Below are 27,057 nucleotides of genomic sequence, written 5' to 3'. Positions count from 1 at the left end.
ATTTGTACTTGGAATAAAGTCCAATCTCTCTACCCTTCTGCGTCCACCTGCCCTCTCACCCACAAGCTCCAGCTTCACGGATGGGCAGCTCCTGAAACACACCACCTCGGGTTAGAAACACATCTCTTTGCCACTTTGGTGCCACTTCACCTGTGCTGTTCCTCAGCCTAGAATGTTCCCTCCCCATTTTGCAGGTGCTCTCCTTCAAGTCTCACTCATCCCATCCGCTCAGGTCTTCTTCAACCACCTCGTCTAAAGTGGGTTTTTCCCCATCCCATCCCCATGCTTCTCCACCTCAGTACCTGCTTCCCTCATTCCACTTTATCACAGCATACATTTTTGCATTGGCCTCCTAACCCAAATTTTAGCATGTGGTAGGTTCTCAAATACTTGTTGACCAAAGGAATAGTTTATTTCTGAAGAATTTAAATGCTTTTGCAAAAACTGTTCCTTGGATTTCCCTGGTGGTTCAGTGGTTAAGAATCTGCCTGCCAATGCAGGGGACACGGGTTCGAGCCCTGGTCTGGGAAGATCCCACATGCCGCGGAGCAACTAAGCCCGTGCACCACAACTACTGAGCCTACGCTCTAGAGCCCGCAAGCCACAACTACTGAAGCCCATGCACCTAGAGCCTGTGCTCCACAACAAGAGAAGCAACTGAAATGAGAAGGCCATGCGCCGCAACGAAGAGTAGCCCCCACTTGCCGCAACTAGAGAAAGCCCATGTGCAGCAACGAAGACCCAACACAGCCAAAAATAAATACATTTATTAAAAAAACAAAAAACTTCTGTTCCTCCTTTCCCCTACCCCTGGCTCCCATCTTAAAGAGACCAGACCTCCAACTTCTGCTTTCCTCAGCAGGACTTACAGCCCCACAAAGAGGTGGGAACGTGTGGGAAGGTTGGAGAGAGAACACCGAAAGAGCACTCCAGGAACACCAGCACTGGACCTGTCCTTCCCACATACGGATTCATTTAAATGTAAATACTTCATTATGATGGATAAAAGTTAACATTTTATTAAAATGGAAATCTTTCTTTCTGGATAAGTAATAGATCAGACCTAGGAGATAACTGAGTTTAGAGGGGGCTATTGGGATCCTACGATGGGAAGGTCTAGGTAGGGGCCACTAGAATCCCTTTTGGTCTACATCTCTTTCCCAAAAGCCTGTGTATATGGTTCCCCTTACACCCAAATCTGAGTCATTATAAGGACCCATTATGGGCCAAGGTGACCACCCCAGAGCAGATACTAGGCAGTCCCAGGAAGCCCTACCAGCCACAGGGGCCCAGGCCACAGGTCCTCCTCTCTGGCACAAAAGCAGGGCAGCCGCCCTAAGGTTACAGGGTGACCCTCGGGTGGCTTTACAAAGCTGCTGAGCCCCTAGTGGGCCCCTTTTCCTGTTTTCCCCGTAGGCCTTTATCAGGCAGTTGTGATTTCTGGTCCTGGACTGCTGGCATCTCCATCAGCATCTCTCTCTGGGTTCTGTCTGGTTTCCAGCTCCTGGTTCTAGAAGCCAGCTCTCCCCACTTGGTGCCAGCTGCTGTTTTCTCCTCGAGAATGAGAATCACGCCATCATGGTGAATGGCTTAGCTCTCAGGGGCGGGGGCATCTCCACACCTGAGCTCACCCGGCTGCCTGGTTCTCTCATTCCAGGGCAAACACATTTGCAAATACTTTCTTCGGGGACTGAAAACAAGCTCATGTTGCTTTGACTAGAATCAAAGCAAAAGAAGCTTCCCCAAGTTCCGGTCCCCCAAAGATTGTCTCCTTCCAAAATTATAAAGTCAAACTCTTGTTCAAATTTACCAGAATTTGTTGAATTTTTCTGGGTAGTGGCGCCTCTGGCTAAGATTCTGAACAGCCCTGGCTCCCTGAGGAAGGTAGGGGAGCCCAAAGCGGGTGGCCTCTGTGCAGGGGACCGACACTCCCTACCCCTACCAGATGAATTGCTCTTTGCCTCTTCCACAGAGCAGCATCTATGGATGGTGACCTGAGCCTGGGGATTCCATCGAAAGGAAGATGCAGGAGCCGCCGGTAAGGAAATGCGCGTCCTCCCCATGCCCACCCCCTACCCCAGACAGCCGACTGACTAACAAGCGGTGCAAACTCTCCTGTAACAGCTCTCGCAGGCACTTTTCTGTGGTTAGAAAATAAAGTTATATTTTTAAATTATTTTTAAAGAATGTGACTTTCAGACAAAGCCAAATATTTAATCAGCACAATGTCTACGCATCTTTAAATCCTTTTCCGCATCCGTCTTAACAACAACAACAACAACAAAAAAAAAAAAAAAACAGAAAAACGGCGCATGCGTGCTCACTTGTAGCCAGTGCCTCTGGGAAGCCCGTCTGCCCCATTTTGCTGTGAAGCCAAGTGCTGGCCTCCTACCGGAGGCCGCTATGAATTACCCGCTCTGTTCACCGGCCCCTGGGAAGTTTAAGATTGTTCGGAAGGAGTCAAGCTTTGGTTTCACGTCCCTTCTCTGTGACAAAGGAAGTCACAGGCCAGAGCTATTTTCAACCTTGCCCCTTCATTCCCGAGTATCCTGCTCACCCCGTGAGGGGGCCTTACAGCTCCGCACCGTCCGCGCCGCGCCGGGCCTGTCGCCTCTGCTGCACCAGTTGCTTGTCCAGTTCCCGGAGCTGCTTCAGAAAGCCCCGGTTGGGTAGGACACAGCGGTTCTTGGCCACTTGTTGGATGGCGTCCACCAGGGTCATGTTCCTGTGGATCATCAGGTAGGCCAGGACGAGAGTCGCCGACCGGCTGCGGCCCATGGCGCAGTGAACCAGGATCTTATCTGCAGTGGAGTGGGGAGAAGAAACACCTGCGTTGTAGGGGCAGGGTGGCCTGGAGGGTGGGGCATAGGTGTGAGGCTCTCGCAGGGCCAGCTCAGATCCTGACTCTCCCACTATTGTAGGACCCTGGGCAGGTTACTGAGTGGCTGGGAGGCCCAGCTTCCCCATTTGTACAATGGGGATACTGTCAGTATCCTCTTCATTAGGGTCGGTGTGAAGGCAATTGGTGCAAAGCAACTTGGTACACTGCTTGGTGCATATTAAAGGTTCAATAAGTCACAGATGTTATAATTGTTGCCTCGGTGAGGAGGAGGCGGGATTGAAACTGATGCTTCCCACCTGCCAAAGCACCTCCAAGGGAGAGCCTTATGAGCTTTTTTTTAACGCTCACTTTTAATTTATTATATTTATAATATATTCATAATATTTATTTACTTAATGCTTACTTAGTTTGAATAGGGCAGCCACTAGGGTTCGGATTTCAAAAGGTATAAAATGATGGCATTGAAAAGCCTCCCTCGCACCCACCTCCTCAGTTCCCCAAAGCAACAAGTATTACCAGTTTCTTCTAACGGAGAATTATCTGTGCATATACATAGCAAGAACATATTTTTTCTCTTCTTTTCTTGCCCAAAAGGTAGCAAGCTTTACAAACTTTTCTATCCCTTGCTTCTTCCATTTAACAATATATCTTGGAGACCTTTGTATATCAGTCTCTGAAGAGTTCTCTCTTTGTTATTTTTTTCTTGTGGCTGCACAGAGTTCCTCTGTATGGATGAACCATAATCCACTTTGAACAGGATGCATTCCATCCCGTCCACGGCTGCAGGTGGAGTGTGGAGGAGTGCAGCTTTCTGCACCATTTGCAGTGCTGCTGCATTTGACCTCGGATAAGGAGAGCGCACCCACAGTCCCAAAGGGCCCTTTGAGGGGCCGAGACAGAGGGTGCAGTCTGCTTGCCGTGGAGTCTGTGAGCATTCACGTGGCCTCAGGAGCCTGCAGAGCCCTGGCCTTCTCTCTTGCAGTCCTGGGTTCGAGATCGGTTCTGCTACTAACCACCTGGGTGTGGGGTAAGCCACTCAGCCTGTGGCGCCTCTACTTCCTCAGCTGTCAAAAGGGGCAGCAACCTCAGATCAGCTGTGAGCAAAGCCAATTCAGTAAAAATCACACGGTCAGATTTTTTAAAAATTAAAATAGTTTTATTGTGTCATGTGGTATAACCAGGGGATGAATAGTCTTACAGCTTAGGTGACCAAATTGTCATCTAGATCAGCGGTTCTCTAAGCATGAGCCAAGACCCTGGGGGTTCCCAAGGTACTCTGAGGAGATCTGTGGAGTTAACATTATTTTCAAAATAGTACTGCGGCGATGTTTGTCTCTTCCACTGTTTTGACATTTGCACTGATGGTACAAAGGCAGTGGTGGGAAGAACTGCTGGTGCCTTAGCGTGAATTATGGCAGGGACACTGAACTGTAGTAGTAATCGTTGCATTCACCACCAAGCACTCTTGGGGAAAAAACAAGCCAATTTCCTTTAAGAATATCTTTGATGAAGCAGTAAAAATTAATTTTATCGAATTTCAGCCCTTGGTTACACTTCTTAATATTCTGTGTGATGAAATGGGACGTGTACATAAAGCACTCTGGCTGCATACCGACGTACGATTGTTATCTCAAGGAAAAGCTTATGGGAGATTGAGTTGCAAGCTGAATTAGCCACTGTTTCATGAAACACCATTTTTACTTAAAAGAGTAAATGACAGAAAAACCATGGTAATTCAAACGGGTATTTGGCAGACTTTTTCTCGAAGGTGAACAAAGTGAGCCTGTCACATCAAAGAAAACAATTGAGAGTGTCCGTTGCCAGTGATAAAATGCAAGCTTTCAAGCAAAAATTAGAATTTTGGAAAACTTGTATCTACTGTGAGATTGACAGTTTCACAATACTCTTAAGATTTTTCTGTTAAGATCGGCAGTCATATTAACAAATGTGTCTTCTGACAATGTACAGTGAAAGTGTCAACATTTGGAAGATCTGCATAACTTAGTGAACAAGATTTTCCACATAACCAATGTGAGATATTACAAAATCATGTGTGGGTAAAAAATCCATTCAAAATGCAAGAGAGACCAATGGATTTTCATGTAACAGAGTACGAAGTTTATAGGTATGGTTTCAGATTCCACATCACAACTCACCTTTAAGACGCTATCACTTGTCAAGTTTTGGTGTAGTATCAAAGAGGAATATCCACAGTTTTCTGAAAAGGCTGTTAACATAGCCCTTCCTTCTCCAGCTATATATCTGAGTAAGGCTGGATCTTCTCCATATACTTCCACCAAAACACCATATCACAACAGACTGAATGCAGAAGCAGATATAAAAACCCACCTGGATTCTCATAAGCCTAACATCAAAGAGATTTGCAAAAATGTAGAATAATGCCGTGCTTCTCCATACTTTATTTTGGAAAATATAATTTTTTTCATAAAAATATGTTAATATGCAGTGGGTTAACTTTATTAGTTTTAAATAAATATTTTTACAATTTTCAGTTCTTATTTCTAATAGAGTAGATATTGATAGATCTACCCTACATAAATGCTCTTTGAGGCCTTCAATAATTTTTAGGAGTGTGAAAGGGATCTGAGACCATAAAGTTTGAGAACTGGAAGATCTAGAAGCATCTCCACACTGGACTTCCCTGGTGGTCCAGTGGTTAAGAATCCCCCTGCCAGTGCAGGAGACATGGGTTCGAGCCCTGGCTGGGAAGATCCCACATACCACAGGGCAACTAAGCCGGTGCACCACAACTACTGAGCCCATGCTCTAGAGCCCGTGAGCCACAACTACTGAAGCCCGTGCGCCTAGAGCCCGTGCTCCGCAACAAGAGAAGCCATCGCAGTGAGAAGCCCATGCACCACAACGAAGAGTAGCTCCCGCTCGCCACGACTACACAACTAGAGAAAGCCCTCCACAAGAAAAAAGCTCCCTTCCGCCACTATCATGGCAACAGCTGGGCCGAATGAGAAATCACCATGAGAAGCAGCTTTCCATCCTTGAGGCCTCCATTTGGTGGCACTCGAGCTCACAAAGCACCTCAACATGTTTTATCTCATTTCATCCTTAATACAACCATCAAGATTTCATCATCCGCATCCCTGCTTTACAGATGGGGAAAGAGTCGAGGCAAAATGACTGCTAGAGGTCACCCAGAAAGATGGTGCCATCTCCAGAAATAGTTCAAAGCAACTTGTTATTGAGACCCTACTGTGTGGTGGCTACTTGCTGCTGTGCTCTGGGGACAGAAAAAGTAATGAGATTAGCGTCTCTGGCTGTCCCCAGCACTGCCACCACTGCCATCCCAGTGGCGGCCCTCTCCTGTGGTTCTGGGATCCCTTTGCTGGGGTCAAGCTGGCTGGGGCACCTTGAGCTGTGTGACCCCAGTGCTGTCCCTGTTCCTGATTCTTATGCCTGAGGCCTGGAAGGATGACCAAGGAGACACTCACGGACATCACCGGGTTTATGGAGCACCAGCAGGAGATGAGCTTGGCAAAGAACACTTCTGAATGGACGTGGCTCCCCGTGTCCCTCTCACCTCCACTCCCCACCTGCCTCATGGGACCAAGCCCAGGACAGCGGTGATGGTCAGCAACCGTGGCAGCATGAGCCGTGCAGATGGGCCCGATACCAGGCACCAGGACTCTCTTTCCCCACCCACCCCAGCTGGAGAGGCCTGCACACCCTGCCCTATGGTAAGGACCCTGCTGGTGGCCTTTCCGCACACACAGTGCTGACACAGAAGGCGCCCATAAAGAACTGTTAATTTTATCACGATTCGTTTCCACGCATCTCCACAGGCTAACCATGCAGGCCTCCAATCCCCATCGCTGAGCTGCAAGAGTGTGGCTGCCTTTTCCCCCCGTGCACCTGGGCCAGAAAGGCCAGAGGGCGAGAAGCAGGGCGGCTTCTTCAGTGCTGGGTGGGGTTTGGGGGCGGCTGGCCCAGCTCATGGACATGACTGTCCTCCTGGACTGGAACGTCTACCTCTGGCATTCTAATCCCCACAGACTGTTCCAGAGGCTGCCTGGCCCCTTGCCAGCTCTGCTGATAACTAAAGCGTTTCTTCCTCCCCTGGCAAAAAGGGTAATTCTTTCTGTCGTGACTAAAGACTTGAAACAGACGAAAGCTGTAGTTCATTAAGTCTTTAGGGAGCCTGAAGTCTGTTAAGTGGGAGGGGGGAGGGGAGAGAGAGGGGGAAGGGGATGGGGGTCCTCCGCTCCAGCAGAAGGTCCTCCCGGCTGAACTTTGCTTTCACGACAGCAGCACTAATGCTGTCAGCCGTGTGAGCTTGGTGGGCCTCCTAGGGTAGAGGACCCGTCCCCAGACTCTCAGGGCACTGCTCCCTCTTTGCTGTGTGGCTCTGCTAAGCACCACCCTTTGGGGCCCAGCGTTGGATGGTGAGAAACTGCTCTCAGGAGAGTTCGGGAGACATGCAAGGAAGGCTGCATTCAGCCTGTTCACAGCATGGTCCATACCAGAGGAAGCCGAAGGGAGCATTGTCAGGCTTGGCATTTTCTAGGTCAGTGGCTTTCACACTTTTTTGTGTGACAACCGCCTCCCACCCCCCGCCAATCATAAAATTCACAGCTAACAAGTACATGGGTTCAGCCTACCCCATATCGTCCAAGCACTTTATATGTTCGTTGTAGTCGGTCCTCAGAACAACCTGATGAGGTAGAAGAAATTAGTATCCCTGTTTTATCGAGGAGGTAGCTAAAGGGCAGAGAAGCAGTGTGTCTGAGTCACACAGCTGGGAAGTGGCAGGACTATGATTCAAGCCCAGGCCACTGAAGCCAGAGGACTTAGATGTTAAGGGGGCTTCACAGGTACGTGTGTATCAGACAAGACTTTCACAAACAATTTGTGCTTTTTTTACATGCAGTGTACGCTGAGGTCTTCTATTCTTTCCTAATCTTTTCAATTTTTTTTTTAAAGAAATCCTAGTCAAAGCCACGAAATTGATTTTATAACCCACTGATAGGCCACAATTTATGTTTGAAAAATGATGGTTTCAATTAAATATTTCTCCTTTGGCCTTCACCAAAAGGTGAATTCCCACAATCTTATGAAGAAAAGCCAAATCCAGAACCTCTACTGTTTACCTAATGGCACGTTTTCACTGGCAACCAGAAGGTGGGCCTCTGTCACTCAAATCAGACGTATAGGCTAAGCCTGTTATCACCAACCACCCCCCTGACTTCCTTGGTTTGTGTGGGCTGCCCTTTGTCTCCCACTCACTACCTTGGAACCTGCAAAAGCAGAGTTCCTCCTTCTCCCAAAATAGTTCTGCACACATGGAAGTCCTCAGAAAAAGGATGCATGGCATGTTTTAGAACTGCCAGGGGGCAGGCTTGTATGTGCTGCAGTGGGTCAGGATACCCTTAAAATACCCTGAAAATCTGGTCTGATTAAAGCTCAGAAGCGCCGGAGAAACAGCCTCTTGCTCAAACACAGACTTCATTTATTTCTTCAAACCTACCGTATCCATAATAGATTATAAGATGGCTTCCAAAGCAGCCTGTGGACTGTTTGTTCAAGTAAAAGAAAGAATAAAAGGAGAGTGGTGATACTACAATCTGATCTTTAGAGCCGCATGGTATCCGCCCTGGGATTTCTTAGAAGATTTCATTAAATTAAAACCACAGTAACTCAGCTCTGAGGATGCTGTGCCAGGAGCAGTGAAGGCAATCCAAATGGGGCTCCCGAGGCAGTATGTTGTCCGTACTTCTTTTTCTGATGAAGAAGGACAAGTTCAGTTGTTTTAGATCCTATAACCAGCTGGAATGTCTCACCTTCCATGATATTGGGTGACCTCTTATACAGCAAAGTCACCAGATGCTCAAAATAAGGACAAAGGACTCTTCCGTGAGGCCTGAGTGACAGAAGCGATGCCCGTTGGCCCCTGATTAACTCTGTGACCCTCAGCACATCAGCTGGCTTCTCTGGGTCTCTGTTTCCCCAGCTCTCAGGGCAGAACACTGGACTAGATCATCTCTAAGATTTCTCAAGAGTGTCTGAGGTTGCCTGGGGAGTTCTTTCGGAAGGGTCAGATCAGGGTAGGGCAGACACAGGGGTGGGCCCCATGTGGCAGATTACAGACCACAGGTACAGCTCTGCAGCACCACAAGGGATGCTTTTCAAAAAGAGGGAACGAGACTGGCTGTGAGGAGCCGTGGTGGGAAACGCTATACACTAAGCTGAAGCTAGCCAAGGAAGAACAGGAAAGACAGAGCGAGGAAAAGGACATGTCTTTGCCTTTTGGCCAGACTGTCCATCAACACCTCTTACATCGAGAGGATAATAAGGAATATACGAGTGCGTCTGGCTCCTAAAATGCTACAGGAGTGTCCCGTGGTTTTCCAGGGAGTGACTAGACCCGTCCAGGCTGCCTACTGCCTGTGCCATACATGCTGAGCACACGCCATCTCCATGTATGGAGTCTCTGACAATGCTGACGAGCTTTTTATTTTGTTACTCTGACTACTCAGGGCACAGGTTACAAACTGATGGCCACTGGGTTTCTTTTGTCTGGGCTGTGCCGCGTTTTAAGAGATTTTCAATTTGTTGCCAACACTTAAAATTTGAGCAATTTTACGTTAAAATCCAGATTGGAGACTTTTCATGAAAAGTCAGATCTACCACATTGGCACTGATTCTCACAAGACAATCATTGGTTGGGACTGAGTAGCAGCTGTCCCCTTTGGAGGGGATATGGGGCTCTCAGCTCAGCCACAATCACCCTCTCCCCTCACCCCGCGGCCACACGCAGCCAGCGTCATCCATTTATGGCCTCTGCCTGGTCCTGAAGGGTTGGGGTTTGAGCCCTCAGCTTGAGGAATTCTTTAGATATGCAAATACAAAGGGCACAGAGAAGGGAGTCTGGCCTCCCACTGGCAACAGGGTCCTGTCCTGCTTCCCATCCCTAGCCAGCTGGGCGAGGCCCACACTCCCTGCATGTCCTCTGACCTGTGGATGTGCTTTTCCCTCTTGACTGTTTCTCGGCTAGGTGCTTGCGACCACCCGGTCTACCCGTCACGACCCACGCCAGCCTGACATCTCCACATCGATGCTCTGAGATCTGTCCAGGCCTAAACATATGACCCCAAAGCCCATTCTTTCCTAATCCGGCAGTGGGGGCAGACTCTAAAATGGCATGCCAGGACCCCGGCAGGCTGTCCTCTGCGTGTATCATACCACTGTAGTTCAAAGTTGGAATGTCTTTTTTTCATTTTTTTTTTTTACCCCCTCTGGGGGTTGGAAACTTTATTATGATGATGTGCACGTGCTGGTGTGGTTATGTGCTTCGTGGTGCGAGACCTCTCTTTATCAAACACATCTGACAGCCTGCTGTGCACCAGGTTCTAGGCTAAGTGCTTTTTGTGGGTTACTGCTGATCCTCATTATAACCTTTCAAGGTAAATATTTTCATCACCGGATGGAGAAATCAAGGCTTAGAAATCACATTGTTGTGCAGCGTGAATTTGAATGCAGCCTCGTCTTCTCCAAAGCCTTCCAGGCCCCTTGCATTAAGGGGATGGTTGAAGATATAGTAACGGCAAGTTGAGCACATTAAACAGAATCGGAAGGATCGTGTGGTGGTAGCTTTTTGTTTTTTCATGTCAAATATGTTTTCAGTTAACTTCAAATACTGTGAGGCGAATTTCACCTTATGGTGATGAGTCAGAGTCCAGTTGCGTTTTTGATCCTGCTTGGAAACCCAGAATGTGCCCAACTCAAAAGATGGCCCATAAATAGACTCATAAAAAGGATGACTTTGAAATGAGGTAGCCCCTAAGACAAGAACTTCAGCTCTGTGGGGTTTTTTTTTTTTTTTTTTTCCTTCCCTCTGTCATAGCCTTCTGAGCCAAAATAAAGACAAACTCTGGGACTGTCCAGCAGACGTGGCCTAGGCCCAGCTGCAGGTTGCAGTTCCTGAAACAGGCCCGTTGGTCAGTCACTGAGTCTTGTAATCCCAACCACTTGTGGTAAGAAAGGCCTTTAGTAACTGTATACCCTGAATTATGTGATGGCCCCATAAAAGGGTGTGACACGTGGGGCTGAAGTCAGAGCACAGATCAGGGAGTTGAAGTCCCTCTGGCCTCTGTGGAATGTCACTGAGGTACATCCTGCAGTAATCACGGCATATTGGCTCAGCCAGATGCATACCTACACTGTGCCCTTCTCTCCAGAGTAGCCTTGTAGACTTTACCTGGATTAGGGCCGCTAAGACTGCATTTTGGCTACGAGGACTAGTACTGTGATTTAAAAGACGGTTAATTAACTTTGGGAAACTTGGATATCATAAGTGTAAAACTCAGATTCTCAAATATAGTTTGCCACTTAGAAAGAATAGGTTGTCAGCTTTCTACAGGAGGGTTCACTAGACTGAATATGACTAGGGTGGGAGGATGAGGGAGGCAGGTATGAACTTGGTTGGCTGGCAGGAGAATCTGGAGTCTCCCCTAGATTCCCACTCAAGTCAGCTCCCTGAGGGTTTTCGAGCATCGAGGCCCTTGGCTATTAGTCTGGTCTGGACCCAGGTACAATTAGCACCTTGGCAGCATCCCACCGCTGAGGGCTCCCAACCACCCCTGGCGTTCAAAAGATGGCTGCTGTGCCTCAGGGAAGACAGATTCAGGCCAAAGGCCTCTCCTCTGAGCCCTCCTGATTCTGATTTCCCATAGCGGCAACCAAGGGCCAGACCCCAGCAGCAGCAAGCTCAGTGGTGCTCACAGCCTCCAGGGGAGCAGACATTTCCAGCAACCCTGGCAGGGCGGGATTTGCAAGGGGAGCTTACTTAAAGTGTGCAGATGCCTCTTCCCACCAGGCGGAGGGGCGGGGCCTCAGGCTGGGGGTGGGGCCTCGGGCTGGGGCGGGGCCTTGAGGTGGCCAAGGGCTGGGGGCGGGGCCGTGCGCAGGCCGAATGTCTCTTACTGTGATCGTAGCGGAGTGCAGCATCAATGAAAGCGGCCGCTGGGTAGAAGAAGACGCTGAGGTCGAAGGTGGGCAGGTCATCGGCCTCGACGCCGTGGTACTCGATGGCCATGTCGCGGTAGTAGTCGGGCCCGGTGTCTACGTTCCAGCGGCCGTGGGCCGCGTTCAGCACGTGCGTGAAGCCTGCCTTCTGCAGGCTGTAGCGGTCCAGCGCCGTCGCCCTGGGTGCGAGGGAAAGAGACTGGTCGGCTGCGCGGAGCCTTGGCCTGGATCTGGGGGAAAGTCGGGTGCAGCCCATGGGTTTCCACTCTCCATTCCGGCTTCCAAAATAAGGCCTAGCCGTTGAAATGAAGGACTTGCCTACTCCAAGCCCTGCTCTTACTGACCCCTTGACCACTGTGCCCTATTCTTTTGTCCATTCATTCTTTCATTCACCAAATACAGAAGAGCTTGGTGCTGGAGACCCCAGTGGTCCGCGGGAGTGGACTGTCAGCTGCCAGATCCCCTCTAAGGCCATCAGAATAACCTGTTCATCAGGCAAAGCTGAATGTAAGGGAGAGGGCCACCTTCATAGAGCCTCGGGGAGACCCTTTAAAGCCGGCCCCTCCTCTGAACCCTCTGGATGTTGACAGTGTTTGGAGGTTGGGGCTCGAATGAATGGTTTCAGATGGGTCATTCAGGGTATTCCCTGACGGTCCAGTAGTTAGGACTCCACCCTTCCACTGCAGGGGCCACTGGTTCGATCCCTGTGCAGAGGAACTAAGATCCCACAAGCCAGTGTGTTGTACCCTCCCCCAAAAAAAACAAAAACTTGAAAAAAAAAAATAAGATGGGTCATTCAGTGTGATGGTTTGATTGGGATCTGGCAAAATTCTTAATCTTGATGTTCAAGAGATTGTGCAAAACCTTTGCTTTGATAAGTGAATCATTGTCTACTTGGGCAAAGCACTGTTCTGAAGAGGAGAGCTGTTTGAGCAGTCTGTTACTGGAATTGATTTTAGGAAGTTCTTGAAGCCAAGAATTTCCAGGAACAAAGAGTAAAAGTCATGTTAAAGTAGGTGGCTTTGGAACATGGGGCAAAGGAAGCAGGAGTTATTTCGGCCTAGAAGGGCCAGGGGATACTTTATTGGAGAGAGGGCTTTGAGCCTGCCTTACTACAAGTGTCAACACTTGGTGATGGAGGGGAAGAGGGAGGCAAGGGCATGCCCAAGCCAAAGAAATAGCACAACCTAAGGGATGGAGGCTGGAGATAATGAAGGGCTTCCAGGAAATGTTTATTATTTCCTGTAACCAATCATTTATCCCCAATTTAATGATTTAGAATCTATTGCGTGCCGAGCACTGTCCTGGGTACTGATGATGCAGCAATAAGCAGGTTAGTCAAGGTCCCTTGGGAAGCTTAGATTCTGATGGGGAAAGCAAATAAGTGGATAAATAATTTCAGATAGCAGTAAGAGCTGTGTAGAGTGACCGTGGTCCTGTTTTTGGTAAGGTAGTCAGGGAAGGCCCCTGTGGGGAGGTGGCATTTAAGCTAAGACTGAGGGGTGATAAGGGCCTAGGCAGGGGAAGATTTGGAGGGAAAGTGTTTCCTCCAGGCAGAGGCAACAGCAGATGCTAAGAACAGAAGGGAGACTAGTGTGGCTGTGATAGCAAGGGTGGTAGTGGTACAAGGGGAAGCTGAAAAGGGGGCTGGTTCACGGTGGGCCCTGTAGACCATAGGGAAGAGTTTGGATTTTGCTCTGAGTAATGTGGTGTGCCACGTGCCACAGAGGAGTTTAAGGAAGGGCTGAGCATTGTTTGCTTTTTTAAAGATCAGTCTGGCTGATGCATGGAGATGGGTTGGAGAGGAACATAAAATAGAAGCGGGAGCTCTGTTGGAGGCTGTCGCGGTTATACAGCCAAGAGAGGAAGGTGGCTGGAGTAAGTCACAGCAGACTTGCTGATGGATGGGGAATGGGGGCAGGGAGGAGGGGACTGGTTTGGCCAGAGCATAGCATATGAGAGGAGAGATGAGAAAGGTCTGGAGAGGGAGTGTGGGATTTGACCATGGCGTGCTTGGATGTCAGGATCTGCATTTGGGCGTCAGGAAGAGCTTTGGATGGTGTTTGAGGAGGGTGATCCCATCTGAGCTTCGAGATGACGTCTCCCTCAACAGCACAAAGCCCAGTTCTACAGCTCAGGGAAGAGGTGACAAGGGTCTGGAACTGTAACAGTAGGAGGCTAAAAGTGGCAATGCGCTCCAGCTGAGGACTCATCTCAAGGCCACTGGTAAAAGGACGTGGACAGAAGTGAGCATATTGGATGCCAATGTGGATCCACACCCTGAGCGGGGAGGCTCCATGCAGTAGAAACACAAGCCATGGTCCCTCGGCCAAGGGCCCCTTGGGTATCGCTGCTTTCCTGGGGCTTTTTATTGGTCATGAGAGGAACCACAGTGGAGTCCAGTGTTTGGAAGACCTGAACACAGGCCTTGAGCTTTTAGAAACATGTGCAAACAGCCCATGGGAACTGAGGCGTGGGGAGATGGGGAGTTCCACCAAGCCCTGCAGCTGGCTTTTAGGGCTGCCATCCTGACTACGAAACCCATTCTGCTTTCAATTTTTCCTCAGAAAGGTCTGTTTTTCATTTTTCTCCTCATCCCAAAGTATGTATACAACAAACATTATGCTTTGGGGACATAGATCTGCGCTCAATTAAAGCCTCCACTAATGCAGTCCATCTTGCTGAGTAGCAATCAACCTTACTTTGAGGTTGAGCTCAGTGGAAAAATTAAAATTAACTGTCCTTGACAGGAAGTTCCTACCCACCATAAAGACTGGTCTCGCTGGGTTCTGCAGCTGGGTTTCAACATAATCAACTGGCAGTAACAGTTTGCACTTTGCTGCTTTGGGGGTCAAGGATCAGGGTAGATATGCAACAAGACTCATTGCATGACACCTCTACATTCACCGCGCCGCCCCACCAGAGCTGGTTTTGACTGTGTCTGAGGGAGAGAAAGGGGCTCATGCGGAGGATTAGACCTGGTGGGTATCCTGAAGCCCATTGCAGGTTTTCGGGCTCTGTGGCTACCTGGGCCCGGAAGGGGAGGTGGCGTCCTCACACACCCCTCGGGAGATTTCCCCCAGCTTGGCTTACTTAGAGTCCAGTTGAGGGCTCTGGGTGGTATCCACGGCAGGATGGGGATTTGCAAATACACAGAGTGACTCTCAGTAGACAGTGGCTGTTTGGGAGGCAGATCCCCAGTTGGCCCAGACACCTAGCTCATCTATCACTGGGAGTGGGGTAGGGTCGAAGGGTGCTGCCTGGTGCTGCGTTGTTTAATTTTCTTAACTTTCAGGGCCACCTGCTCAGATATGTGGGAAAGACTAAGAAATGTGCCTCTGCTGAAGGAGAAAAGCTTAGAAGAAAAACAGGGTTAAGAAATTACTTCAAGGATTTAGGTGATTCAGGAGCCTAAACATCAGTTTCTGGTTGTTTAAGAAAAATCTTGGGTGTAAGTAATCTATTGAGGACATGGGGGCGGGAGAGGGTAAGCTGGGACGATGTGAGAGAGTGGCATGGACATATATACACTACCAAATGTAAAATAGTTAGCTAGTGGGAAGCAGCCACATAGCACAGGGAGATCAGATCGGTGCTTTGTGACCACCTAGAGGGGTGGGATAGGGAGGGTGGGAGGGAGACGCAAGAGGGAGGGGATATGGGGATATAAGTATACACATAGCTGATTCACTTTGTGATACAGCAGAAACTAACACAACAATGTAAAGCAATTACACTCCAATAAAGATATTAAAGAATTAAAATATGTCATTTAATTACAAAAATAACACATGTTCTATGCAGAATGTGGAAAACATATTCCCTCCCACACACACACGAAACACCTGTATTTCTACTCCCTAGAGATAAAGACTATTTGCCTTTTGATATAAGATCTTCCAGTTGTAAGCAGAAACTAACACACCATTGTAAAGCAATTATACTCCAATAAAGATGTTAAAAAAAAAAAAAAGATCTTCCAGTTGTTTTTCCATGAATAGATTTGTATATTTTATATAAAGGTTGGGGTGGGGGTTACAATACTATATACAATACTATATATACAGTTTCCAAAACTTTGCATGGTGATATATTGTAAACTCTTTTTTTGGAAGCATTTTTTAAAGTTTATTTTATTTATTTATTTTTGGCTGCGTTGGGTCTTCGTTGTGCGCGCGGGCTTTCTCTAGTTGCGGTGAGCAGAGACTTCTTTTTGTTGCAGAGCACGGGCTCTAGGCGCACGGGCTTCAGTAGTTGTGGCACACAAGCTCAGTAGTTGTGGCTCGCGGGCTCTAGAGCTCAGGCTCAGTAGCTGTGGTGCACAGGCTTAGTTGCTCCACAGTATGTGAGATCTTCCCGGACCAGGGCTCAAACCCATGACCCCTGCATTGGCAGGTGGATTCTTAACCACTGCGCAACCAGGGAAGTCCCTGTAAACATCTTGTTAGGTCAACATACAGCCTTCAATAGCTGCATACTATTCCATTCCATAGGTAAATCTCAATTTTATCTCACCAAGCCCCTAGCTTTGGACATTTGTGTTCTCTCTCTCTCGTCTGTCTCTCTCGTCTGTCTCTCTCCTGGAGACAGAGTGATGGGTGTTACAATGAGAAACACTGTAAACAAACAACTTGCTGTGTTTCTTTGGGCACATCTCTGTGTCCTTAGGAGAGATTTTTTTGAAGTGGAATTGCTGGTCAACAGATATGAGCATTTTAAACACAGTTGATACTTGTTACTAAATTGTCTTCCAGAAAGTTTGCTCAAATTAACGTTCCGATTTTTGTTCATTTCTAATTTCATAGACCAAAAAAATCTCATTTTCATTAATTTTAGCAATGAGGCTGAACATTTTCTCCCACATTTGTTGGACTTGTACGGTTTTACTTTTGCAGAACGTTGTCACATCCCTGTTTCTGACCCAGATCTCTTTAGCTCTTCTTCCTGCCTGTGAACCTCTGGCCTCGCTCTGGATTCTGAATCTGTGTTGGAGGGCCGAGAAAGGGACTTTCTTCCTCAGAGAGCTTCCCTCCCTTCCCCCTTCTCCGGCCTGGACCAGCCTCCTTTCAGCCCCTCAGAGTTCCTCCAGGAAACTTGCTTTAACCAGCGTTGAGGAGTGGCAAGTAAGAGCAGTCTCCCTGGGCAGAGCTCTTGGCATTCCACTTTTTCGGACCTCTTGGGGGCCCTCCTGATTCCTAGCCTACATACCTCAGCCCCTGCCCGGAAGTCTATTTCCCACAGATGTGTGCTGTCACAGAGAGGAGGAGGGACATGCAAGTACGCATCTGTACAAGCCATCCACCAGCTGTCTTGCAGTGGGGAACCAGCTGCTTCCATGTTGCCAGGATTCTGCACTGGGCATTGACGAAAGTCCACTAAAGCTTGGGCAGTTCTCCGTACCCTCACGTCTGTGAGGACCCACTGAGTTCCTGCACCTAATCATGGACTCCTGTTCGTCCATGGCCCACATCCTGTTATCTGGCACCTTATTTATTCTGATGCGTGTGACACTTGTGGTGGCACATCAGTTCGTGGGCATGACCCTGATGGTGACCTTCTCCTTCTCTGGAGTCTTGACCACACCTACTCCTTGCAAGTGAATTTTAAAACAGCAGGCACATTTCTAGCTTTTGATCTCCCTCAATTCACCTGATATGAAGGCAAAATTCACTAGCTGTCTGGTTTTTTGCGTGTTCTTGTTACTTGCTGATGATGAAGCTGTTTGGCTGTGAGGCTCTGCAGAAAACACAGGGCTCACAGGTGTAGTTTGTAAGCTTAAACTGCTGCATGAACCAAAACAATGACCCTCTGGGACCCTCAGTTTTCTTTATTTGTTAAATAGAACCAATTACATTGGCAGTACTTTCCTTACAAGATTCTTGTAAAGTTGAGTGATGCAATATTCAAGTTTCTTTAAAAGGTTAAAAGATAAATTCCAGGGTGGGGGGCAAACAATAGGAAGATGCACGACAAAATGTTATCAGTGGTTATCTCTGGGTAACAGAATTATAGGGAATTTTAATATTCTTTTTGTCTGTGCTTTGTAAATTTTCAGTAATGAACATAACGTATATTCACTTAGTGGGTAAATCTATACCATGATTTTTATTGATGTTCTATCCTTAGTTCTCAGGAGAGACTGTTGCAAAGACATAAGGTGGTCTCAGTGTTTTTAACTCCTTAGAAATCTCTTCATCATCTTCCCCACCCCACTAGACTCTAGACCTCCAAGGATGGAGGCTAAGAGGGGAAAGACAATGCATGGGAAGCCTGGTTTCAAGAAATGGTGTTGTATTAATCACTAGACTAGGCATTTGGCTAACCACGAAAGGAAATGGTTGACATCGCTGGGTGAAAAGCTGTCACCCAGCATGAGAAGGCCCAGCCAGGCCAGGGCCACCGCGTCTCACCCTGGGCACCTTGCCCACGACTGGTGCCCAGTTGTACCTTAGTCGCCTTCGGTACCTGGAGGCTCAGAGTCCAGGTTTTCTAGTTCTTTCAGGTGACATTCAGCATGTTAAATTGTCAACCTTGGCTGTGTTTTTGCTGCCCACCCTGGACAAGCAGGTCAAGTTTTAGCTCTACTTGGTGCCTCAAGGCTGAATTAGTTCTTTCTTTTTTGGGGGGAGAGATTGCAGCTGTCCAGGTGCACCAGTGAGAGGTCCTCTCTTGAGCTGAGCACCGTTTCAGCCATTGATTTGCCTTCATCTCACTCTCCAGCCTCTTCGACTACAGGCCAGCCCCAGAGCTGCCACTGGCTTCAGAGGCTGTCAGTCTGGTTGGGAGCAGAAAAGCAGAAAGGGTGAGCTGGAGAGGCCCCTGGCAAGTGAGCTCAGGCTGGGTGGAGCTGGCCCAGGCATTTGAAGAGTCAGGCTTTATAGGGAGGGGCTGCTGGCTGTCAATGACCCCAAAAGCCAGACCTTGAGGGCGACTGTAGTTATAATAAAAATAGGGCTCCCACCATTCAGGCAGAGGCAGAGCAGCTTCGCAGAGCCTTGGTGTTGGCTTATAGGGCTGCCTCTATCGTGAGAGGGAAGAGAGATTTCTCAATTATCCTGTTGCAACCAAGCCTTACTATGGGGAGCCTGTCCTGCCTGGGACTTTACAATCTCTTTGATGGTAGCCAGGATATTTCCCCTCCTGCTGACTACTGGGGAGAAGCAAGACAGAAAGAAAAAAGAATTTGCTCAGAAAATGGAAGATGTGAATGAGATTAAAGTGAGAATATTTAAATTACAGAAATTTAGTGCTTTCAAGCATCCTCAAGCACTTCTGAAGCACCCATTTAGGGACTGCTGATTGATAAGAGGTGATGAATTATTCTTATCTCATCATCAATGCCGGTCCCTGGCTCTCTGGAGGGCAACCCTTGGTTAACCTAATTTGAATCTAATTTGTATGACTTAAAAGTAGTAAAACAAGTACGTGCTTGAACCTAATAAAGCCTAATTTATTTAATAAGACATTTCTTAAAGAATTTTACTTTAGAGCTGGAAGGGATGTTGGAAATCATCCCTTTATTTTACAAATAAAGAAACTGAGTCCCAGAACAATAAGATGTTTTGCCAAAGGCCACACGGAATGGCCGCCCACACTGGAGGCTTGAACTCTCTGCCCCGAATCCTGCTGGAGGGCTTTCGCTCTACTCCACACTGTCCCCAACGTTCCCACTTGCAGATTCAGACCCCCTACCAAGTTGTAGGAAACGGGTGGGAGAGGGTGGCTGTGCTTTGAGCCCTTGAGCGAGGAAGACTTCCCCACGAGGCCACCAAAAGGTAGCTGCCTGGCCTGCACTGACCCCCGCCGCTGACCCAGCACATTTCACACCAGCCACATCCCTCTGTCGGTGGCCTCTTCTCGCCAGGCTGTGGTGATGGTGGAGTGGGTGGGAGGATGGGGGGAACACCTCTGCTCTCCTCAGGCTGGTAAGCAACAGACACTTAGAGTCACCAGGCATCCCATTTGGTGATCCCCTTGGAATAAGCTGAGATTGAGAAAATGCTTTAGACGTTCTGAAACCCACAAGCATGTAAGGCTTTGACGTGGTACTGCCCCTTCAGGCCTTAGGGCACCCGGGTCCCTGGAAGGCCGGGACAGCATCCATGGAGGGAGTAGGCTGGAGAAGGCCCATTCAGAGGGACTTCCTTCCTTCCAACCTGGACTTGGGTTCATGATAGCATCTCCTGGGAGAAATTTGACCAGGGGTGTTTTCTGTCCCAAGGCTGCCCTTAGCAGAGGGACGCTGAGTGGCAAAGTGTAGTGACTGTTCTTTACCTCCGTCTCACACTGTGAGTTGGATTTCCAGAAGCTGCCTGATCTCTAATAGTTCACACACAGTGGGTGTGCCAGGAACTGTGCTGAGAATCAGATGTATTAACCCATTGAATCCACATCTTCTAGGTGAAGAAATTGAAGCTCCGAAAGCTTGAGTGACTTGCCCAAGGCCACGTGGGAACCAGTACTTTGACCCAGACGTTGTGGCTCCAGAGCAGATGCCCAGCCATTCTGTGCTTGAGGAGAGAGGAGTGGGGAAAGAGTGAGCTGCTTCTTGGGGGTCAGTCTGGTGCCCAGCAGGTCCCAGGCATCGTTGGTCTAGACTTCAGGAGCAGCCGGTGGCTCTAGCTGCCTCAGGACGCCCATTCTCACTCCTGGATCCTAACCACCTTAACTTTCAGATCCTTGGCTTTTAAGGATCTTAGGCGCTTTTAGGGAACGGAAACACTCAACCTAAGTGCAAATATCAAATTAAAACTGAGGCTTCGTGCATGAGGAGCCAGCTATGAGCATTTCACTGCTCTGGCAATACCTACAAAGAGACGGAGAGACACGGGCAGCTGTGCCTGCTTTCAGCCAGGCTGTAACCTTGGTGTGGTTGCGTTGACGGTGGAATTAACTTCTTTCTCAGTAAGCATCTGTGAGTCTCATTAACCTTGTTAAGTGGGTGTCAAGGAGGGACCCTGAGCAGAGATGGGGACAAGGTCAGGTGGGTGCTGACCTTGGTCCTCTCCTGGGCTGTGCACGCAGGTCACACACGCTGACTGTGGAGCCTGCCTAGACTGTGCGTGTGTGTTTGTTTGGGGGCTCAGTTAGGCAGAGCTGGATTGAATCAAAAGGGCAGTGACATTCCCTTGCTTGAAGGAAGCAAACTTATGGTCAGATGTCAAGGAAGTAAGCATATCTTATTGCGTCAAACCCTATTGTCTGTCACTCTATTACACTAGGCCATTTGTATCCTGCTCAGACACTCAGTGGCTTCCTGAATAAAGTCCCTTGGCCCTGACCTACCTTCCCAGGTTTCTTTCTCACTAAGTAGCAATAATAACAACATTTGCATTTGTCTGCTACTTCATAATTTACAAAATGCTTTCACATTCCATTATTTCTTTGAATCCTCTCACTAACCATCTTTTGAGGCCCAGAAAGGTGAAAGGACCTACCCAAAGCCTCTGCACCTGGAGACGACTGTGGCTGTGGTACCTTGTGTGTTACCCTTTGGAATGTTTGCTGCCCATCCGGAGGGGTGTGTTACACTTTCCTGCCCCATTGTCATGAGGCTTTGGCATGGACTTGCTTTGGCCAGTGAAATGTGGGCATCAGTGTCTTGTGTCACTTCCAAGTCAGTCTGTGGTTTGCCATGTCTCTCTTTTCCCTCTGCCGGGAGCCTGACAATATCCCAGAGAGGGGCTGAGTCCTGAGTCCTGGAGTCGAGTGGAGAGACCATGGACATGTCACATGAGGGAGAAGTAAACCACTGTTCTGGTAGGCCAACAAGATGTTGGGGATACCCGTCATCACAGCATAGCTAAGTCTAAGCTGATCACACAGTAGTAAATCTTGGCTTAATCTCAGACCCTCTGGAAGCACATTCTCTACTGCATTCATCCCCAATGTTCCAGATGAATCGCCCTGTTTGTTCGCACCTCCATGCCTTTCTCACCCTGTTCCCTCTGCCTAGAATTCTGTTGAAATCCTATCCATCTTCCAAAGCCAAGCTTAGAACTCACCACTCCTATGATGCTTTCTCAGCTCCATAATACCAAGCACTTACTGAGCATTTACTATGTGGCAGCTACTACTCTAGCACTTCACTTGTTTTAATTCATTTAATCTTCACCTGTGAGATAAGCCTTGTTACTGTTGCCATAGAAGAGGAAGAGAGGTAAAATAACTTGTCCAAAATCACACACTGGTAAATGGCAGAGCCAAGACTCAACCCCATGCTCCTTCCAACCCACTACCTATTTCTCTTTCTATTCCCTGTTACATGTCTACACATCTCTTCTCCTCAACTGGAAAACAGCTTCTTTATCTGACTGACCACATTTTCTTGATCCTGGTTTGAGAATATATCCTGCCACTGCCTGGTGGTGTACCCTTGGGCTGGTCACTTAATTTCTCTGAACCTCAGTTTCCTCTTTGTATCCCCCAAAGCTCCTAGCAAGGTGCCCAGTAAATACTGACTGACTAAATGGATGAACTCCATGAGCCTTGGTTTGCTCATTTGTTAAATGGGAGAGATAATGGTACCTCCTTCATAGAGTTGTTAGGGGGGTTCAATGATGCCTAGCACAGGGCACGGCACATGGTAAGAATCCAATATAATTTGGCTATTGTTACTATTATAAGCTGTAGGGAAGGTAAATGTAGTATGTAATATACAGAGAGAAAAAACTTACTTCTCACCATGGGGATTGGGAAAGCTAACTTCATGGCAGAAGTGATTTGAGTGGACTTTGAAGAATGCATAGAATCTGGACACGGAGATGAGGTGAAGGGAAGGGCATTTTAGGCAAAGGGAACAGCACAGAGAAAGACACAGAGACAGTGTAAGTCTTTAAATCTTAATCCTCCTTCCCCTATTTATACCATTTGTAGGGTCAGATCTCAGGAAATAATCCTAAATATAAAAATAAGTTTATGAGTAAAGATGTCCACTGCAGCATTATTTATAAAAGTGAGAACGTGAAAGTGACCGATATGTCCAATAGTAGGGAAGGTGGTTAAATAAATGATCTTCTATCCATTTGATATAATACATATATAATTATAGTCACTATTATAATGAAATATATGAGAAGTATATAGTAAGGGAAAAGTTTATGAATGACGCTATGTGGAAAAGAGACAAGATAAAATGAATAATCAATATTGTCACAACTATATAAAAAGAATTTAAAACCAAATGTATCATGTAGAAAGTGTAGGAGGAAATGTACTGCAGTCTTAGTAGGCTTGGCGTGATGGACTTGGGTGATTGTTTTGAGATATTTAAAAGTTTTCTTCCTTACATTAATCACTATTTTATTATTATAGCTAAACTTTTTCAGTGCTTACTCTGTACTAAGCACTGCACTAATATTTGACATATATTATCTCAATCCATACAATCCTATGAGGAAGGTTCTCTTGTTAACCTGTTACAAATAGGGAAGCTAAGAGGTCTATATTTATACAATGAGTTTACATTACTTTTAAAATAGGAAAACAATATAGTTACTACGTTTATGTAATATTTTATTATTAAAAGATAAGAGATTCAGATTTCCCCCCCTTTTTTGCTACTTCAAATAATGATAAACATTGTACATATTTCCTTGTGTATTGGTACTCTTATTTCTGTAAGTCACATTTCTGAAAGCGATATTTGAGGTCAAAGTGTATGCATGCCTTTTTTATTTTGAACTAATTTTAGACTTACAGAAAAGTTGCAAAAATAGTACAGAGATTATTTGGCAATAAAGAAGAATAAAACACTGATACACACTACAGCATGGATGAACCTTGAAAACAGTATGCTAAGTGTAAGAAGCCAGTCACAATTGGCCATTTATTATTATTCCATTTATATGAAATGTCCAGGATAGGTAAATACATAGAAACAGCAGATTGTTGGCTGCCTAAGGCTGGGGGAATATGGGGAATTGAGAGTGATTACTTAACGGGTTCAGGGTTTCCTTTTGAGGTGATGGAAATGCTTTGAAATTAGCTGGTGGTTGTACAGCTCTGTAAATATAATAAAACCACTGAATTGTACACTCTAAAAGGGTGAATTTTATGGAATGCAAGTTATATCTCAATAAAGCTATTGTTTTTTAAAAAGTAAACAATAGAGTCCCTATTTAGGGGAACCCACATTCTCCAATGTTCATAACTGAGAAATGATTGGATAAATTATGGTACAGCTATACTAAGGAATATTGAAAGTACAGAAGAGTATAATTCCTTTTTTCTGCTAAAAATTATGTAAAAGAAATAAAAATCTTGGGCTTCCCTGGTGGCGCAGTGGTTGAGAGTCCACCTGCCGATGCAGGGGACACGGGTTCGTGCCCCAGTCCGGGAAGATCCCACATGCCGCGGAGCGGCTGAGCCCGTGAGCCATGGCCGCTGAGCCTGCGCGTCCGGAGCCTGTGCTCCGCAACGGGAGAGGCCACAACAGTGAGAGGCCTGCGTACCACACACACACACACACACACAAAAATCCTTTAAATGTATGCATATATTTCCTTATGTTTGCAATAACATACATAAAGTGAGCTTAATGCTGGTTGCTCAGGACAGAGTTAAGAGAGGACAAAGGGAGATTATGCAGTTTTTTATAACCCTCTATTTAGTTTAATTTAGTGTAAAAGGGCATATAATTTTTGTAACTTTTTCCATTTAAAAATATTAAGAAAAAAAAAGAAAAGGAGTTCTGCCCCTGATTTCCCATGACTAGACAGTTATCTCTAGGTTTTTAAGCAGCAAGGTGTTTATTAAAAATCACACATGCAGTGGTCCTGCACCATCTCAGAGAGATGAGCCATGAGCTGGAATCCTGGGGGATGGCGGGAGGAGCAGGAGTGCTGGTCAGGATGAAAGCTTCTGGGTTAGGCCAAACGGCATTTGAATCCCAGCTCTCAGCCATTTACTGAGCTGTGGACCTTGGGCCAGTTACTTAACTGCTCTGTGCCTCAGTTTCCTTGTCTTTAAAATGGGAGTAATTAGATGACCTCTCATTGGGCTGTAGTGAAAATAAAGTGAGGTCATGCATGCAAGATGCTTAGCACAGTGCCTGGCACATAGTATTCAATAAAGAATAAGTACAATTATTATTATTATTTACAGTAGGCACTTCCTAATTGTTTGAAGAGTGGGGAATGGTGACTATAAAAATCTAGAGGGGACAGTGACCTCAACTTTGCTAGGTCTACCGTGCTTCCTGACACATATGGTGATGTGCTCTTATGCCACCCACCTGAGAACTGACTTTATTCTTGCTGGTTTTATACCCATCTAAAATAAAAGACTACATTTCCCAGCTTCCCTTGCAGCTAAGGGCAGGGGAAGTCTTGGGTGGGACTTCCCTTCGGGAAGATGTCCTTTTCCTCTTCCTTGCCTTCAGCCTTCCGGTGGTCTGGATCCTACAGTTGATGGCAGGGTCCCTGTTAGCAGTGTCAGACCTTGAAGCAACCCTGGAGGAAGAAACCACACCCTGGGGATGGTGGAGGCCGAGCCTGGGAGCCTGAGCCCCTGGTGACCCTGGAGTCACTATGCCAGCCCCAGCTCGCCTTCCTCTGCACTTCTTTTATGTGAGAGAGAAACCAATCTCTATCTTGCTTAAGCCCCCCCTTTTTTTTTTTTTTTTTGGCGGTATGCGGGCCTCTCACCGCTGTGGCCTCTCCCGTTGCGGAGCTCAGGCTCCGGATGCGCAGGCTCAGCGGCCATGGCCGACGGGCCCAGCCTCTCCGCGTCATGTGGGATCTTCCCGGACCGAGCACGAACCCGCGTCCCCTGCATCGGACTCTCAACCACTGCGCCACCAGGGAAGCCCAAGCCCGTTTTCTGAGTTTTCTGTGATAGGAAAATAAACCCAGCCCTAGCTAATAGAGTTCTCTCAGAACCAACCTAAAAAGCAAGAGCTCATGGCAGGAAGGTGGCGAGGGCTGTGCACTGGGGAGGGCTGGCTACCAAAGGTGAGGCTGGGCCTCGCCACTTACTCGTCGCCGATGTAGAGCTTGGGCCAGACCTCGTTGACATGCGTGTACTGGGGACTGCCCTTCCAGAAGAGACGCTCCAGCTCAAAGGCTCCGGGGGTACAGTAATCCTCAGCCTCCCCCTCCTCCTCCACCTTTGGCAGCAGCTTCTTGGCAGACGGGTAAGCATTCTTGAGGCTTGTCTTCGGTTCTCTGGATGTCATTTTGGAGCCAAGGGATTTTCTTTCCTTTCTGCAGCTGGTCATGAAAGAGGGTCAGGATTGCGGTTAGCAGGGACAGAGGTAGGGAATGGGCTTTACAAAAAAGAGGAGGGTATATAAGCTGGCATTTCCCCAGCCTGTTATGCTCCTGCTTCCTCTTCCCAGGCCACAGAGGTCAATAGGGAAGGCCATGATAGCAGTTAAACAGCACTTCCCCAAGATTCCATTCTCCTGCAAAGCAAGCATGCTGGGCACCCTCTGAAGTGGGCATTTGCTGGAGACACAAACAGGCTTCAGGTCTAAGAAATCCCTGCAGGCTGCCTGTCCTCTGCCACCTTTCTTTTAGATTTAACCCCTTTTTTGGTGCCTGTTCTTTCCTTTATGTGACCGGAGTCTGCTGGCTCAGGCCATTTAGAACCTGAATAAGAAGGCCCAGGAGGTCCCTGCCATTCCAGGCCTGTGGTATTCAGCGTCTGCAGAGAGCTGTCGTCCAGTGGAAAGGGCACACCTGGAAATCCAGAGCCTGTGTGGTCTGGGCAGCCACACACATTCCGGGGCTTCGGAAGTCTTGGGGTGGAAGGAAACTTGGCTGTGTGAGGGTTTGTCAACTTGTTAGGAAGTTGAAGTCAACGCTGGCTGCTCTCACACTAGGAGGCTGGCAGTTGTGCTAGCTTACCAGGGGTTTGGAAGAGACATTCCGAGCTAGAAAGCTGTGTCTGCAGATTGGAACGTGTATTTGCAGAGCTTGTCAGGCTCTGCGGGTGGAATATGGGTGAAGAGTTTCCATTGTCCCCGAAGAAATGAATTCATTGAGGAATTGGGCACCATGTGTTCTGTGAGCTGAGTGACGGATACACTCAGGCAGCCTGGGAAGGGAGGTTATACTCGTCCTGCTGGGAGACTGGAGGGAAGGGGGAAAGGGTGGAGTGACTGAGAAATGTGAGTGCAGGTGAGTGATGGGGAGGGAACGTTACTCATTTATGTAACAAATATGTAGCACTTACTGTGTGCTAGGCACTGCTCCAAGTGCTTTGCAATTATTAAC

General features: G+C 47.6%; 1 protein-coding gene across 1 annotated transcript; it reads right to left on the bottom strand.

The window, feature by feature from the left end:
* Positions 1-2,571: 2,571 nt before the first annotated feature.
* DUSP29 (dual specificity phosphatase 29) lies at positions 2,572-26,781 on the bottom strand (the record flags this gene model as incomplete). Its single annotated transcript, XM_079900591.1, has 3 exons — positions 25,816-26,781; positions 11,798-12,018; positions 2,572-2,801 (listed from the first exon to the last, which is right to left on the bottom strand). The coding sequence occupies exons 1-3, from the start codon at positions 26,055-26,057 to the stop codon at positions 2,572-2,574; spliced, it is 693 nt and encodes a 230-aa protein (XP_079756717.1). The 5' UTR covers positions 26,058-26,781.
* Positions 26,782-27,057: the final 276 nt, after the last annotated feature.

This window comes from Stenella coeruleoalba, assembly GCF_951394435.1.
Source record: "Stenella coeruleoalba genome assembly, chromosome: 16".
Classification (NCBI taxonomy): domain Eukaryota; kingdom Metazoa; phylum Chordata; class Mammalia; order Artiodactyla; family Delphinidae; genus Stenella; species Stenella coeruleoalba.
The sequence above is the reverse complement of the archived record's forward strand: the minus strand, read 5'-3'. Positions and strand labels throughout refer to the sequence as shown.